The following is a 15,699-nucleotide window of genomic DNA, read 5'->3' as shown; positions in this document are numbered from 1 at the left end:
TAGGCACTGGTGCTTCCATGCAGAATGTGAACTGTACAACTTCTGTAAAGTACTTTGTGTGCGTGCTGCTCTGTCACTGTGATATGATGAGAGTTACATTTTCTTAAGTGTATACATGGTTATAAAGCTAATTAAAAAGACCTCACAATGTGAGGAAGTCTATATTTCTTTGCATTCTTAAATACTAAAGTCTCCAGCTTACTGTGGCATTTCTTTTTCTGTTTCCAAAGATCACGATGGGTGTTACATAGTCATGTCACAGAATCAATTAGGTTGGAAAAGACCTCTGAGATTGCTTAGTCCAACCTATGACCAAACCACCATCATGCCAACTAGACCATGGCACTAAGTGCTGCCTCCAGTCTTTTCTTAAACACCTCCTGGGCTGGTGACTCTGCCAGTTCATGGAAGTTTTCCAACTTGTTTAGGTTGGAAAAGACCTCTAAGATCAGTGAGTCCAACTGTTAACCCAGCACTGCAAAGTCCACGCTAAAGCCTAAGTCCCTAAGTGCCACATCGACACGTCTCTTAAATACCTGCAGGGATGGTGACACCACCGCTTCCTTGGGCAGCCTGTTCCAACGCTTGACAGTCTTTTCGGTGAAGAAAATTTTCCTAATATGCAATTAAAACCTGCCCTGGTGCAACTTGAGGCTGTGTCATGCAGTTGGCTGGGAAGTTTGCTTTGGGATATTTGTATACCAGGCTGTGATGCAGCTGAGTTATGCCCACTGTTGCCACTGAAAACCTTGGAGAGGATGTGTCCTGGGTAGCATGCACGCACCCTGTTTCTCACCATTGTGTTGTGCCAGGTGAAGTGATAGCTTAAGCTTTTTGGGGAAAAGCAAATTACACCGATGTTCAGTGTGAAGTCATTAAGTTGCACTTAGATTTGCCCTGTTAAATTTGTTTTAAAATACCTTTGCACAGAATGTATTTCTCCTCTCTGTTCAGTGTATTCATTATGGAAGGGGCCTATCTTTTATATGGTGTGCTCTCATCCATTTTTGTTTGGTTTAATTTGTTAGGGTTTTTAAAGCATACTTGAAAATTCCCCATATTTTCCTTCTCTTGCCCCTGCTCAGGAAGCTGTATGTGGGCTTTACTTTTCAGAGCATCCCCTGAGCCAAGAGTCCTTGGGACATTGTGCCCAAGTGCAAATGTCAGCAACAGCTTTTATTCTCTTCTTCTATTCAGAGATCACTGAAGTGAAGTCTCAGATATCCCGTTTTCCCTTCCTTTGAAAAGGTGGGATGTTCAGATTCTAAGCAAATCTTTCTCTTTCAGAATATTTGTTAGTCCCAGACCAACAGATACTTGATACTTTTTTCAATTGTTAATTTCAAAGATTCCTCCTAGTTTCACTAGGCCTTAGAGAATCTTCTGGACTGGAGAAGAGTGATATTTGAAGAAATAGGAAGAAAGAAACATTTTTTTAAATCTTTGGGGAGAAAAGAAAAAGTATATGACATTTGCACCTGGTCAGGCTGCCTATGAGGCTAACTATGGATGTGAGGAAAAAAGTGTTGGCTGACAAAAGCAAATCAGGTGGTCATCTATGTAACTTACTGTTCTGTGTTGCTGTTTCACATCTCATTTTCTTCCATTCGTGTTTTTTGTCTTCTATGTTCATGCTTTATTTATTTCCTTGCCACTTTCAAAGTTAGAAGTTTTAATTTTTTCAGACTCTATAAATGGAAACATCCCATAACAGTGCCAAATAAATAAACATGGAAAAAACCCCAATCAAGGTCACCAAGGTGTTTTCCTTTGCTTCCCTGCTCATCTGGGGTAGTGGAGGCTTTTGACAGCAGATGTTGTTTGTCTCTGCATGGAAGGGCTTTCCCTGCTCCAATGCTGGGCAAGACATGGATGGAGATGGTTTTATCAAAAGGGCTGAATGAACTGTGCACCTACTCAGGATGTCATGTAAGCGTTGTGCCCTGCTGGGAACCACTGTTGTCCTGCTCCTGCAAAACCTGAGGCACCACCACAAAGCCGTGAGTTCTGCTTTGCCGAGAGACTCACTGGGAATCTGGAAGCTGTTAATCCGCATCAGGGTCAGCACTATGCTCAAACCAATACCTGTGGAAGCCTCACAGGAGCAAGCTCTTATCTGGAGGACAAGGCCATGCTGAGGTACCAGACAGCTTTTGATGCCACTTCACTTTGTTGACAGGGCTGCAGTATGGCCATAGCACCCGTAGGTGTGCCCGCAGCAAGGAATCTGAGAATCATGTTTAACGCTTGGGAAGGATAAAGTTCCCTGTGTCTGTTTTTTTATTGATGTGCAACAAATATTTAGTGTACCTTAGGGAACTGTCTCAGTGCAGTGGAAGAGTTTGTGTAATGGCATCAGCTAATGATCACTCCATGCCCCGTGCCTGGGTGTTTCTTAGTCCAATAGCACTATTCCTTGGCCTCCCAAATTCTTATTGTGGGTGCTGGGTTTAGCTTTACTAGAAGTGATGGTGGGAACAGGAGGGTTTCGTGTGATGTAGGCAAACAGCCAGAGTTCTTGCTTGGTGTTGATACTTGATCGGTGAAACAGGCCTTTCTAAAGGCCACAGAAAATTCAGAGGGGGTAAACTGGGCAGTAAGCAGGGAGCTGCCCAGAGCCAGGCAGTGGGAAGGCATTAGAAGGAATTAAACTAATCTGATTCTGGGCTCAAATGCTGGTTTTTCTGTCTGTCACAATGCGGGAAAACATTAATGATATTTACCATTTACCATGGCACTACAAACCTCAGCGATCTTCAAATTTTTTTCTTTAGATTTCACAGCTTCAGAAGTTAAATTTGTAAATATACATGGCCACGTGCTAATGTATCTGGATATATTTTTTTTCTGTCAAAATAATTAAACCATATATTGTTTACTGAAGACCTGGTCTCATCTCTCCAGGGATATTTCTTCTGAGGACATTTTATATTACAGTATCCCTCCCTAGCCAGCTCCCAGAGGAAGATGTAGCCCTCCTAGTCCTGTGTCTTCCCTTGGGGACAGTATTTGGAGATGACCAGTATAATTGTTCTTTCACTGCACCCAGGTGTGCCCAGAAACACACACAAGCAGCCCCCCATGCATCCTTTCATTCCCTTGGTGTCACTGGAAGGTTCGATGTATGAGAAGATGGCTGTGGCCCTCAGATGTTTCTAACACTTTTTCCCCTCTTCAGATCTTTCTGCTGCTTTGGACTCCTGGGCTCCCAAAGCCTGCGTGGTTGCTGTTAAGGAAAGCCTTGCAGCCAGTACATCAAAGAGGGACACCAAAAGCTTTTGAGTTGATTTATCTGACACTAAGCTTTTTGTGTGATGCATCAATTGATATTTCATTTTTATTACAGTACAATGGGGTATACGGGCTTAACAGCAAGAAGTGTCCCTTTGATCTCTCATTGCACATGAAAACAGGTGTCATAGTCCAGAGATTATGAAGGTCAGAGATTATTTGAGGAAGGATTAAGTAGAGTTACCATTTTTCTTAGCAACCATATCCAAAAGCATGATATACTTTTTAAAGTGCAGGTGTTATTTCAGTCTCTAGATAAGTTGTATTTATTTGTCATATACCAATTTTCCCTGCTGAAACTATGGGAGAAGACTAGAATTTTTCAGTGTTTCATATTAAAAATGCAGAAACAAGTCAAATGCTGTACTGATAAATACAATTAATAAAATAACTTTTTCTGAGTCTCCTAATGTCCAGAAGAAATTTTGAGTTGCTTTTCTTGTTAGTTGATCTTTACAGAAGATGGTCCTGATCCTGTCCAGAAAATAATGGGGTGAGTTCAACACTACCCTTCATATACATATACAATTGCTTAATCCAAATCCTATTTACCTCAGAAAGTGAACAGAATTCTCTGGTGCAGTGAGTACTGGTTCAGTATTTCAATAAACACAGCTGAAATCTTGCTCTGACTCATTCCAAGAGTCTCTCCTCCCATTAGAAACTCTAAAACAACCAAAAGTAATTTGGTAACCCACTATGAGTATGTTGGTATCTCTCCTGCCAAGGAAGCACATCCACCACTGTTTGCTCAGCTTTAACAGAAATACTTTAGCTTTTGGGGCTGTTTATATTCCACAATGTAATGTGGCTAAAACGGATGGCAATAGTATTGTAGTAGATTCAACAAACCTATTTCTCCAAGTTAGTTTAATTATAAATTTCATTGATAACCAGATGTTTAAACAGCCCCTAAACATGTAATTACTGGAATAAATAGGAATTGAGGATTTCTAGGATTACAGGACCAGTAATACAGTAGCCCCACATCCCAACAATTAATGCAAATTTATTCTGTGAGTGGGTATGAGTTTGAAGCCTTTTAAATGTAGTTAACATTGATTTATTCAGCCCATCAAGTGACATGAATTTTATACATCTCATAGCACTTATCTTCATTCACTGCCTCCACACAAAGCTTGACAGTTCAGTCCTATCTTGCAGTTAAAGTAGGAGGAAGTCTTATTCGCAAAGTGTTTGACCAATATGAACTTAAGTGTTTGGTTCAGCTTTATGCTTTAGAACAAGGAACAATTCAGGCATTTCAAGAAGAGATTACTGCTGTGTTTCTGAGGTGTCTTCCAGCTTCTGTCCTGATCAATGGAAATGAGGCTGCTCGGGGCTGACTGGGCCCTGTGCTGCAGAGCCAAACAGCTCCTGCGTTCCCTCATCACAGGAAGTGACAGAAACTGCTTGGCCTTACTTACCCAAAATACCATGAGGCTGCCAACCTCATGTTTAGAGTGCCATGTTACTGACCCAAGTGAAGGAAGGGTATGTCTAACACCCCTGTTTGTGCTTAGAAATTTGGAAATCTACACTTTAAGAACCTGGTCTCTGATCTTTGGTCCAGATCTTTAAATGAAGCTATGTAAGACATGGCTGTCCTGTGCACTTTTCAAGGAAAAAAATTGAAACACTATAAAGCTGCAGCTTTGTTTTCCATTCAGGTTTATTCTTCTTTTCTGAGCTGCATTGGATTAACATGTTATTTTAAAAGCCCGGAATCCAAGTAAACTGACCTTTCATTCACCATAGCTTTTTCCTCACCTTCTCTGTCAGGATGGAGAAACACATTTTCCTTTTTCAGTAGTGCTTTCTCAGGATGGAAGATTGTCAGGTATCTAGTTTCAGCAATCACTAACTGCCTCTCAAAGTCTTTTTCTTCTATATTCTCGGTATGTCTAGACTGACCTATCTCTGAATCTAAAGGGATTCTTAAGAAAATCAAATACACTCAGAAACACCTGCCACCTCCTGTTCCTGGCATGACTGCCATGTCCTGGCATGCTAAATGGTTTTGGAGCTTTGAGGCTCCTGCTGAATGTGAGGAAGCACACTGGTGTTTTTGTGTGCTGGTGGATGGGCCAGTGTAACTTCTCATGTAAAGCAGAGTCCTTCGTGCTCTCCAGCACTGCCTTGGTAGCACTGGTGAGAGCTCCAGTACAGTTCCAGTTTACTGTGCTTGGTGAACATGAGAGCCAGGAGTGGGGCTACCCTCAGCAATGTATAAGGAAGCCTCGGTGCATTTTTGCCACCAAAACATAAGCAAAATTTCCCTATATATGCAAAGCATTTTCAGTGATGCAGCTGAGATGCCCCATGCAAAAATGAACTGTCAAACCTGACAGTTCCCTTGTCAGGCTGAATATGAAAGGATCAGAGAAGGAGCTGCAGCCTGACTTTGGCCAGTTGAGATGTCCCTGCTGTGGGACCTGCCTTGCCTCTCTGCTGGCCATGCAAGAGAAGGCGAGATGTGTAAGGGGGAATAGGATGGGGATAACCCACTCTTCCGGAAGGTGCTTGCAGGTGGCACCAGCCTCTTCCCTGGTTTCAGCTGTCTTCTTTAGAGCATGTTCCCACAGGGAATGCTGAGAACCAATTCACCAAAGGAAAATACATCCAAGGCTTTTTCCTTCAGGTTTTCAGAGTAGGGATCAAAAGGTTAAAAAAGGATCATACCAACAGTGACAGTAGGAAGCTGTGCCTTAGTATGGAAAGAAGAAAAAAAGAAACATAGAAAATGGATTTTTCCCAAAAGTAAACCACATTTTTGACATGTTATCTTTTGCCATACTTGGAAAACCTAACATACAAAGATGCTAGCCCATGGGCTGGCATGCCTAGGCACTGGTACAATCAAAATAGATTATAATTTACCTGGTAATTAAACAGATGGTCATTAAAGGGGCTATGCTAGGGTGTCAATATTTATAATACTTCCTAAAATGAGACAGAAGATGAATTTCAAAAATTGCATAGTGTTTTTAAAGGATAATTTCCACTGAAAGTTGGTGGGATTGCTGTTCCTGAGTCAGGAACTCCAAGCCCTCATTTTGCTGTGTAACAACCCCAGCACATCACCCATATGTCATGGAGGCTGCAGGAATAGCCACATCAGGATATGGCAGATAGATGGAGAGGATAAAGCAAGAAGTACAGGACTTGAGATGAGCAGCACAGCAGCTGCTGGTAAGCAAACCGTGCTGTGGGAATACCACTTATCTTACAAATGGGATTAAGAGTTTTCTTTGAAAGTCAATGGTGTAACCAGTGGACTAGTCTGCTCAGAGCTACACAGGCTTGTGCACCTCACAGAGCACGAGTGCATCGGGTGACAACAAGCAGATGTTGGACTGTGCATCTGAAAGTGGGCAGCTCTCTTAGGCTGCTTTAGATACATAGCAGAAATTGTCAGATTTATAGCAGACTTTCTCCAATTACCAAAAAACTTAGCCCTGTTTATTTCTGAACAGAGATCAGTGAGAAGCCAAAGCCCATTGGTACCCTGGAAGAAAAAATGCAAGAGTGGGAGGTGCTGATGTTTCTTCTGCACTTGTGTGAAGCTGAAATGTTGGATTTGTGCCACTGCCTCCTATGGCAGATGCATGTGTTTACCCAAGTGAGGACTTACATGATTTAGGGTTGTGTGTAAAGGGTGAGGTGATGTCAGATAAACAAATTTCTGCAGCGTCCAGTGGGAGGTCAGTTTGAGTCTCAACACTTGTGAGATGATTCTCCATCCTCTGTACTATCAGGAGAAAAAAATTCCAGAGCCAGACCTTTGCCAGCAGTGTCATGTGATCTTGGGAAACACTTTCTAGAGTGTTTGGAGGTCGCTTCCTCCAGCTGACAACCCATAACTTTATTTATGAGAGGTGAAGAGATCCACAATCTTTAATGAGGGTGATGTTTCTTAGCAGCTTCAGTGATTGCTCTGTAGAACTGTTGCTTTGAATGATGTATTGACCATTGCTCCATTGTTAACCCAGTAAATTATTCTCAGATGAGAAGCGTAATTTTTCTTTTTTTTTAATGAAAAGGCAGAACCAGTAAAAGATGCTCCATAAACTGGGTGGGAACATTCTTCTACCCTGCCTGAATAGTGGGCAACTTGAAAATTAGTTACAGGAGATCAAATTAATTTCTGGTGTAACTTAATGGGAAACCAGGTGCATAAAGTGGAAAATAAATTAAGAATAACATGATGAGAAAAGAATAGTTCCGGCACAACACCTCACCGAGGGATATGAGTGGTGACTTGGGTTGAATGTTGTTTGAAAGTACCATCAAAGGTAGATTAAAATCAGGAGTATTGTGAGAGGAAATGGATAACTAGTACAGCGAGAGCAGTTACTCCGGGGGTTTTCTGCTGCTTATGTGTGCACAGCTGGGGCCTCGAAGGATGGGGGTTGTTTTGTAAGAGATGAAAGGTCATGTCAAGTTGATTTAGTGCCGACAAGTGCTGGTGATTTGTTGCTCAGTCCCTAATCTGTCAGGTAGAGAACAAGAAACTTGCACTGTTTGTTCAACTGAAAAATGTGGGCTCCCCAACAAAACCACCAATTAAGAGCATTTCTAAAATTAGAAATCTAGCCTGATGTATTTGTTTAAAAGAAACTTATCTTCACAATGAGACCCATGCTTCTCTTTGATTCTAATATATACTCAGAATATCCTGAAACTTAAATCAGTTCTTAATCCCTGGTGGAATATCATTTTTATGCATTTAATTTTCATTTTGTGGCACAAAGCTGAGTTTTTGAGTGCGTTATACACTACTGGGACAAGAAACGCAGTACAAAGAGCACCAGATACAGTAGTTCCCTGCAGTCTTGTAAAGATCTATACAAAAAGGTACAAATATGGGAGGTATTAAAGTTGGAAAATTAAATGCCAAGTTCTTTGTTTTTAAGTTTGCAATGTGAAGTAGCTCATGCTCTATATAATATGTGAGGAAAAAACAGTCTGCTTTCAAAATGGGTAGTCTGCAGGGAAAGAGAGAATTAGAGACTGATGAAAGTAAGTGAGTAATAAACCAGGCAATAATACAAAATCTGAACATACTTAAAAAGCTTAATCACAATCTATATATAGATTTTACATCTCAGGAAAATAATGTAACATATTGCTTCTCAAGGGCATCTCCAACTCTCATAATAACCTAGATTTGTACTAGAAATTCAGATTCTTTAACAGTTTATTCCTGGCAATCAAGTAAGTTGCCTCATTTGAAATGGTACCACAATCCTACTTTAAACAATACAAAGCTCTCAGACAAAAGAGAGTAGGCACAGCATTTCCACTGGTGCCAGGAACATGACTGTCACAGGCAGGAGGAGCACATGCCAATGCAATGTTCTTCAGTAAACTGCATATGCATAGTAAGGAGATTTCTGACCACAGCAATTTTCAAGTTTCAAACTCTGGAGAAAGTGACCAATTAGTCCTCTCATCCTTCAGTTCTGACTCACTGGTTATGGAATTGCAGATGTCCTGCTCTTACACAACAGTGAGTGAAGAATTCTGGCAAAAGTACTGACTACTCAAAAAGTACACTACACAAAGCCCCTGTGAAGCTTTGGACAGACTGAATTTTTCCTTCAAAGTGTAAAGATTTTTCTGCAGTTTTTATTTAATGAGAGGTAAGGTTTCTCAGCACTTATTGCACTAAGCCCTAGAATAGTGGTTACTTCACAAAATGGCAGGAAAAGTGTGTCTTATTCTTCTTCCTTACCTACATATTTTGGGTGGAGCTAAGACAGAAACATTACTTAAGTCGTTAAATTGTTATCCTGCTCGGTCAAAAATTCTGTTAGTCATAAGCAAATATTAAAATTGCTGTACACTGCAGTACAATGGCAGCTCAAACATAATAAATCTAGGCAGAAGTAAAGCAGAAAGAAGGCTACATCCCCTAGGATGGTCAGGGGAACACAACTTGCAGAAAGAAAACTAAAAGGAACCTTGGCAGGTATAATCCTGTGAAAATAAGCATGTAAGAGCATATGGATGCTGCCTGCAAATACACAAAGAGGAAAATGAAATATTTAAGCAGTGTTGGCATAAGAAAAAGAAACAAAGTGGTATAAAGCATCCATTAATAAAATTATGCTAAAAGTTGTGCAAGCCTTGTAGAGCAGCGCAGCTCTGGAATGGTCTTCTGGAGGAGGAGGGAGGAAAAATGTGATTACTTTTAACATGGAGTTAGTTAAGTTTATGAAAGGAATTCCTGTGCACTGTGTAAAGTCACTGTCATGATAATAAGAACATATTAAATTTCAGTACTTTATTTACTTAGTGTCTTTGATCCAAAGCACTTATATAAAAATGCAATAATGAAAATTCCTTTCAACCAGTACAATAAAAGTCTGAATTCCTTGGGGTATTTAATTTTCTTTAGTAAAATGCAGTTTGGACATGTTCCATTCAATATTGGCAGAAATGACAGAGAATCAGCCCTACAAATAATAATAAATCTAGAACATAAGATAAGCTATAGGTTATTGAAATGATGTGTTGTAAAGTTTGGATCCAACGTTTGCAATGTTAAACTAGCAACAGCTGAGGAAATTTGTGACTCTTTGGCAAGTCTGCAGGTCTCATCAAATAACTGCCCTGAAAGTCACTGATTTTCAGCTCTGTGCACCTACTGTTTCTGAAACAGATAAAACCACTGCTTGGAGCTGGATTCTCTGAAGGCCCCCAGCCAACAGAATTAGTGAGAGTTTGCAGTGTCCTTTGCATCAGGAAGAGAGCTTGCCACCCTTGCAGCATGTAACCTGACCAGAGTGCATGAGCTGCACATGCCCACCTCTTCCTTCCCTTACTTCTTTCTTGGTACTTCCAGTCCAGCAGTTGACCTCAGCCTGGCCCACGTTCTGCATGGATGTTTTTTAGGTGTGATATAGTTTATACACACACAATATGAATCAGGAACAAGAGTACTGAATTTATGCCTATCACCCAGCAGAGAACTTGAACCAGACCTCCAGAAGTGAAAACCTTAGCAAAATGTTTCAAGTTTGGACACCAAATTCAGGTTATCTAGGTCTCACATATATGGCTCTTTGATTTTCAGGGACAGCAAGCAATGACTTGCCAATGGATTTCATAACTTGTGCAGGCTCTGTTGAGATCTTTGGTGAAGTTGGAAAGGACCATTTCCCTCATGCTTCATGGCCTAAATCAGGCACTAACTCACATGAGGGGAGAGTTTTTTCAAAGGAAATGGGGTGAGGGGTAAGTTATTTCACATCGTGTATTCTGTGATAGATCACTGGGCAAACAGGAATGTGATCCTGGGTGGTCAGCTTTCTGTTTTTAGGTGGAGCTGATATAGCAAAGCATCAAAAGATACAGATCAGACAGCAACCTCTAGTAGCCTAAATGAAGCAATTACCTATTCATGCCGTATTTCCTTTATTCCGTCAGTTGGGCTGCCCCTTGTCATGGTATACAAAAACAGTCTTCCAAACGTGACAATTTCAGCTTTAGTATTTTAATTTCTCTTCTGACTAGTCTGAATTTGATTTCTGAACCTCTCTAGTCTTTGCAAGTAAAACAAACAAACAAACCAACAAAATAATTAGAACATTATATGTAATAAATGGGATGGAAAAGCAGCAGGATCTGAAGAGAAATGTTGTTCTGCCCACTGAGCACCAGTAGTTTGTTTTCTGGCACAGATCTCAAGAATTTAAAAGAGCCACCAAACAGTGGCTTCTACCTGTTGATTACAACTGTTTGATCTCTGTAAAACTGTGTAAGGGAAGAGACTGAGCACTTGAAAAACAACATTATGCAGATCAATGATTACTCTGGAAGTCCCAGATGATCTGTTCTCTTGTGTCTTTTTTGGTTTTTTCTTTTTTTTAAAAAAAGTACATGCCAGCCCTTGAAAGGATTTACATTGACTACATCACAGAAATCAGTAGGAGGTTCTACCCACGGCTGCTGCAGTATTAAGCTCTTTTTCTTTATCTGTTCCCTTCTTAGGCCCTTATACTCTCCCTTAGTTGTAAATTGTGAGTTTCTTTCTGAGGGAAAATGTGACTTACAGGGTGTTTTTTTCCTTAGAGTTTCCTTGGCAGAAATCTTAATGGAATTGTCTGTCATCAACACCTGCTTTCAAGCTTTTCTGATAAAATTAGATTTTATATCTCAGCATCACATATGGCATCTTTATAATTAGTCTTTTTGCAGTATATGAATGTCAATTCCTAAAATGCTGCCTGTACAGTTCATGTGGGAATATTTCACTTCATTAAACAAATCCAAGTTTTTCATTGGAGCTTCTAATTGTTGAAAGCCCACATCTTTGTGTGTCTAATCTCAGAACCATTTTGACAGACTGATACAGCATATTGCAGCTGCACTGAGACTGAGCTGGGAGCAGATCACTTCTGGAAATGTCATCCTGAGAGGTCTATGTGTGCCTCCATACCATTTGTGGAAATGCAGTATTTGAATATGTAGCTATCTGAAAGTGTGAGGTTGCCTTCTTCAGAGGGTTCAGTATTGACCAAATCTTGGAAGCACAGGAAGGTCTATGCTTAGGAGATTCTCAAAAGTATTACTATACATAACATTTCAGAACAAGAACACCCAGATTTTAACATACATACTCAAGAGTAAGGAAACTTAGTGGAGTTTTCAGACAAGTGACAATCAGAATTACTGGTCAGCAATATAGATAAAAGTGTTCACATATCAGTGACTCACAGGTGATCGTTTTAAACTGTTGCAAAACACATGGAAGTCCTACACTAGTACAGATACCAGTGTAGGTGATGCGTGATTTTTTTCATTACTCATGTCACATCTGAAAATTTTTATTCCACTTGTCTACGTTCATTTCTCTGCTCAGATGAGAAAATGCACAAAGTAACAGATCATCTTTATACCACTAGCACTAATGTCATGGAAGTGGTAACATTTGCATGGCAAGGACAGCATTTAGTATCCAATGCAATAGGATGAAAATGTGCAAACTGTCAACTTGTAATAGAAATGTCTTTAGTTTCTCAAGTGCAAAGTGCAGTGTCAGCAACACTATCCTTTAGAAAAAAAAAAAGAAGACAAATAGGAAAACATTTATAAACATAGCTCTTGATAGCTCTCATGCAAACTGCTGTCAGACTTGTATGCTAATGCAGTGAATCATTCAGGCTCAGCTCACTGGGGGTACTCCTGCTCATATTGGTCAAACTAGCCATAAGGGATTTAACTTTATAAGCATAGTAGTCCCTTAAGTTGATGGATGGAACTTCTTTCATGCCATCACCAAAATCACAGCTTCTCATGGCACTCTCTAACTGCTTCTGACGCCTATAAAAGTGGGAGAATTTATTGAAGATCAGTGTAATGGGAAGCACTACCACTAGGATACCAGCTAAGATGCATGCAGATGCCGTCAACTTGCCAGCAGTGCTCCCTGGCACAACATCTCCATAGCCAACTGTGGTCATGCTAACAGTAGCCCACCACCAACAAGCAGGGATGGTGGCTAGCCCCTCATTCTCTTCTTTCTCAATGGTGTAAGCCACTACTGAGAAAATGGAGATGCCAACAGAGAGGTAAAGTAAAAGAAGCCCCACCTCTCTGTAGCTATACTTCAGGGTGGCTCCAAGAGACCTGAGACCTGTGGAGTGTCTAGCAAGCTTTAAGATGCGAAAGATCCTCATGAGTCTCAGGACTTGTGCAACTCTGCCTAAATTTGCTAAAGTCGGACTACTTTCCACCACCAAGTTGACAATTAATGTAATGTAAAATGGAAGGATAGACATTAGGTCAATCAAATTCAGGGCATGCTTGAAAAATTTTAAAAAGTCAGGAGCTACTGCAAATCTTGCCACCAGTTCAAAAGTGAACCATGCAATACCAAAATGTTCCACGATTTCAAAGCGAGGGTCTTCCTCGGGGTTCCCATTACTGTCAACAATCTGAAAGTCTGGGAGGCTGTTCAGGCACATGGTCACAATGGAGCCCAGCACCACCACTATTGAAAGGACACTGAAGATGCGGCTTAAAACTGAGTACCCAGGATTATCCAAAGCAAGCCAGAGCTGCCTCCTGATGTTTCCAAAGGGCTGTTTATCAAATTTAGAGGCATCGTTGTAGAATGCCAAAATCTCATCAAAAGAAGATGTGGTACTTTCCTGGTCACTTTGTTCCTCCCATTTCTCTTGGTCTGGCTCCATTTTCCTCCCATGGTAGCTATAACTGCAGCAGGAGTCTATAAAGAATTCATTGATTCCCCAGTATTCAATCTCCTGGCTGAAAGAAAACACACAGAGTTCTCCCATCACATGGAGCTTGCCGGTGTTATAAAAATGTAGCACATAAGGAAAGAGCTCGGGGTTCCTGTCAAAATAAAATTCATTCTTGGTGTCATCATAGTCATCGCAAAGCTCCAGTATTGACTCCTTTGAGTGGCAGCTCAGCAATTTGCCCAGCCTGGTCTCAGGGAACCTTAATAATGTGTTGGATCTCATCTTTTTCTTAAAGCCTCCAACGTTGATGCTGATCTCATTGTCTTCAAAATTCGCTTCAGATAAAGCATTCAGACTCTGCCCTGTCATAGTGAGCTCCTTCCAAAAGTGTGTAGGGAATGAATACCTAGGATGCAATTGCACAGAAAGTTGACAGAATGAAGAAATCTACAGCATGTTCACGTATTGATGCTTGCTTTTCTTTATTTCTCTCTTTCTCTCTCTTTCTTTCTTTCTTTTTCTCTTTCTTTCTTTTCTTTCATTTTCTTTCTTTTTCTTTCCCCCTTTTTCTCCCTTCCCCCCCCCGTTCACCCACTTTCGTCTCTTTTTCACCCTCTGCCCCATATCTCCCCTCGTTCCCCTGTTCTTTTCTCCCACTGAGGACCCTGAGAGAGGCTTCTTTGTTCCCGCTGCAGGCTCCTGTTCCTCCCCGCGCCCTTCACCTGGGCTGCGGCTGCCGCTCCCCACCAACCCCCCGTTACTCACGGCCTTTGTGCCACCGGCTCTGTGCGGACCTTTCCCTGCCTTCTGCCGCTCCCGGCCCCGCCAGACGAGGAGCCCCCCCGGCCACCGCCGCCCAGGCTCCCGGTCCCCGCCGCGCCTCAGGGGCCGGAGCCTCCGCTCTGCGCGGGGGGCGCCGCTGCCCCCCGGCCGCAGGGGATCCCCCTGCCCGGCTCCGCTCGGCTCCGCGCCCGCCCTACCTGCTGCCTCAGCGGCCGCGGCCCCCCACCGGCGCGCCCCGTCGCCCCCGGCCCCCGCCCGCCATCGCCGCCGCCCGCGGGGGCCGCCAGGGCTCGCTTCGCTGCCCGGGGGGTGCCGGTGCTGGTGAGGTGTCGGGGTGATGCCGGTGCCGGGGAGATGCCGGTGCCGCTGGGATGACGGTGCCGAGGGGGTCCTGGGGGGATGCTTTGTCGGTGCTGAGGGGATGCCGGTGCCCGTGCCGGTGGGGTGCAGGTGCCGGGCAGGGCAGGGCAGGGCGGCCCCGGCGGCCGCGCGGTGCTGAAGGGACAGCGGCCGCCCCGCTCAGCGGCGGGAGGCGGCGGCACGCCCGCTCGTCATGGCGACGACCCCCGAGGCTGCCGCCCGCCCCCGCCGCTCCCACCTACCCCCCGCCCGACCCCGCCGGCGGCGATCGGGGCTGGTGGGTGGGCGGCCGGGGGCTGCGCAGGGATGGCCCGGCGGGGCCGCTGTGCCGGCGGTGCCTCCGCTCGCCCGCTCCCGCTCCTGCCCCCGCGCACCGGCGGCAGCGGCGCCGCAAACTCGGTTTCCCTCCCCACCGCGGTCCTGCCTCACGCCGGCTCCGAGGGGGGACGGGGGACGCCCACCCGCGGCCGCAGTGGTTCCGGGCACCCGCGGACCCTCTCCTGAGGGGCGTCACCCGCTTCTCTACCCCTCATCCTGCCGGGAAGGGACCGGGGGAGAGGGTGCCGCTATCCCCCCCTCCCCGCCCATGGGATCAGCAGTTCCTCGCTGTGTTGCCTGGGCAGGGTCCCTGCGGGGACTCACAGTAGGAAAGACGGGGGCACTCGTCGGGGCCATTTGGCGTGAGGAGAGCCGGGCTGCGTGTGGAGGCTGCTAGCCGCCCCCTCAGCTGCCGGATGGGACCCCCGACCTCCCCACACTGCCCTGCCAGCCGTTTCAGGAGGGATGATCCCGAACGGCAGAACCTCGAGCGGGGCGGGTGGAAGGGCTGTCCTCCCTGCGTTGCTGCTCTTGGCGGGGCAGAGTTTTCTGGCTGGCCCGGAGTGATGTCCAGCTACATGGCCAGCGACAGCAGCGTCCCTGCCTATGCTGGAGGCGACTGGGAAGAAATCTTTTCCCTCATGCTGAGCCCGGCCTGAGGCCGAATTTTCCGGGGAGAAGTCTGGTTCTGACAGTCCCTGCGAGCAGGAGCCGACTGCGCACCTGACTCCCC

General features: G+C 44.1%; 1 protein-coding gene across 3 annotated transcripts; it reads right to left on the bottom strand.

The window, feature by feature from the left end:
- Positions 1-9,565: 9,565 nt before the first annotated feature.
- Positions 9,566-15,405, bottom strand: KCNS2 (potassium voltage-gated channel modifier subfamily S member 2). Of its 3 annotated transcripts, none has more exons than XM_017806425.1 (2): positions 15,291-15,405; positions 9,566-13,911 (listed from the first exon to the last, which is right to left on the bottom strand). In XM_017806425.1, exon 2 carries the CDS (start codon positions 13,872-13,874, stop codon positions 12,441-12,443), a length of 1,434 nt encoding a protein of 477 aa, XP_017661914.1. In that variant the 5' UTR covers positions 13,875-13,911; positions 15,291-15,405; the 3' UTR covers positions 9,566-12,440. The 3 variants fall into 3 exon arrangements, with proteins under 3 accessions (XP_017661914.1, XP_017661915.1, XP_017661917.1); XM_017806426.1 differs by lacking the exon at positions 15,291-15,405 and adding an exon at positions 14,486-14,529; XM_017806428.1 differs by lacking the exon at positions 15,291-15,405 and adding an exon at positions 14,271-14,299.
- Between the last annotated feature and the right edge of the window lie 294 nt (positions 15,406-15,699).

Source organism: Lepidothrix coronata, unplaced genomic scaffold (assembly GCF_001604755.1).
Source record: "Lepidothrix coronata isolate B3197 unplaced genomic scaffold, Lepidothrix_coronata-1.0 Scaffold15, whole genome shotgun sequence".
In the NCBI taxonomy this organism is placed as follows: domain Eukaryota; kingdom Metazoa; phylum Chordata; class Aves; order Passeriformes; family Pipridae; genus Lepidothrix; species Lepidothrix coronata.
This window is presented reverse-complemented; position numbering and strand designations above follow the sequence as displayed.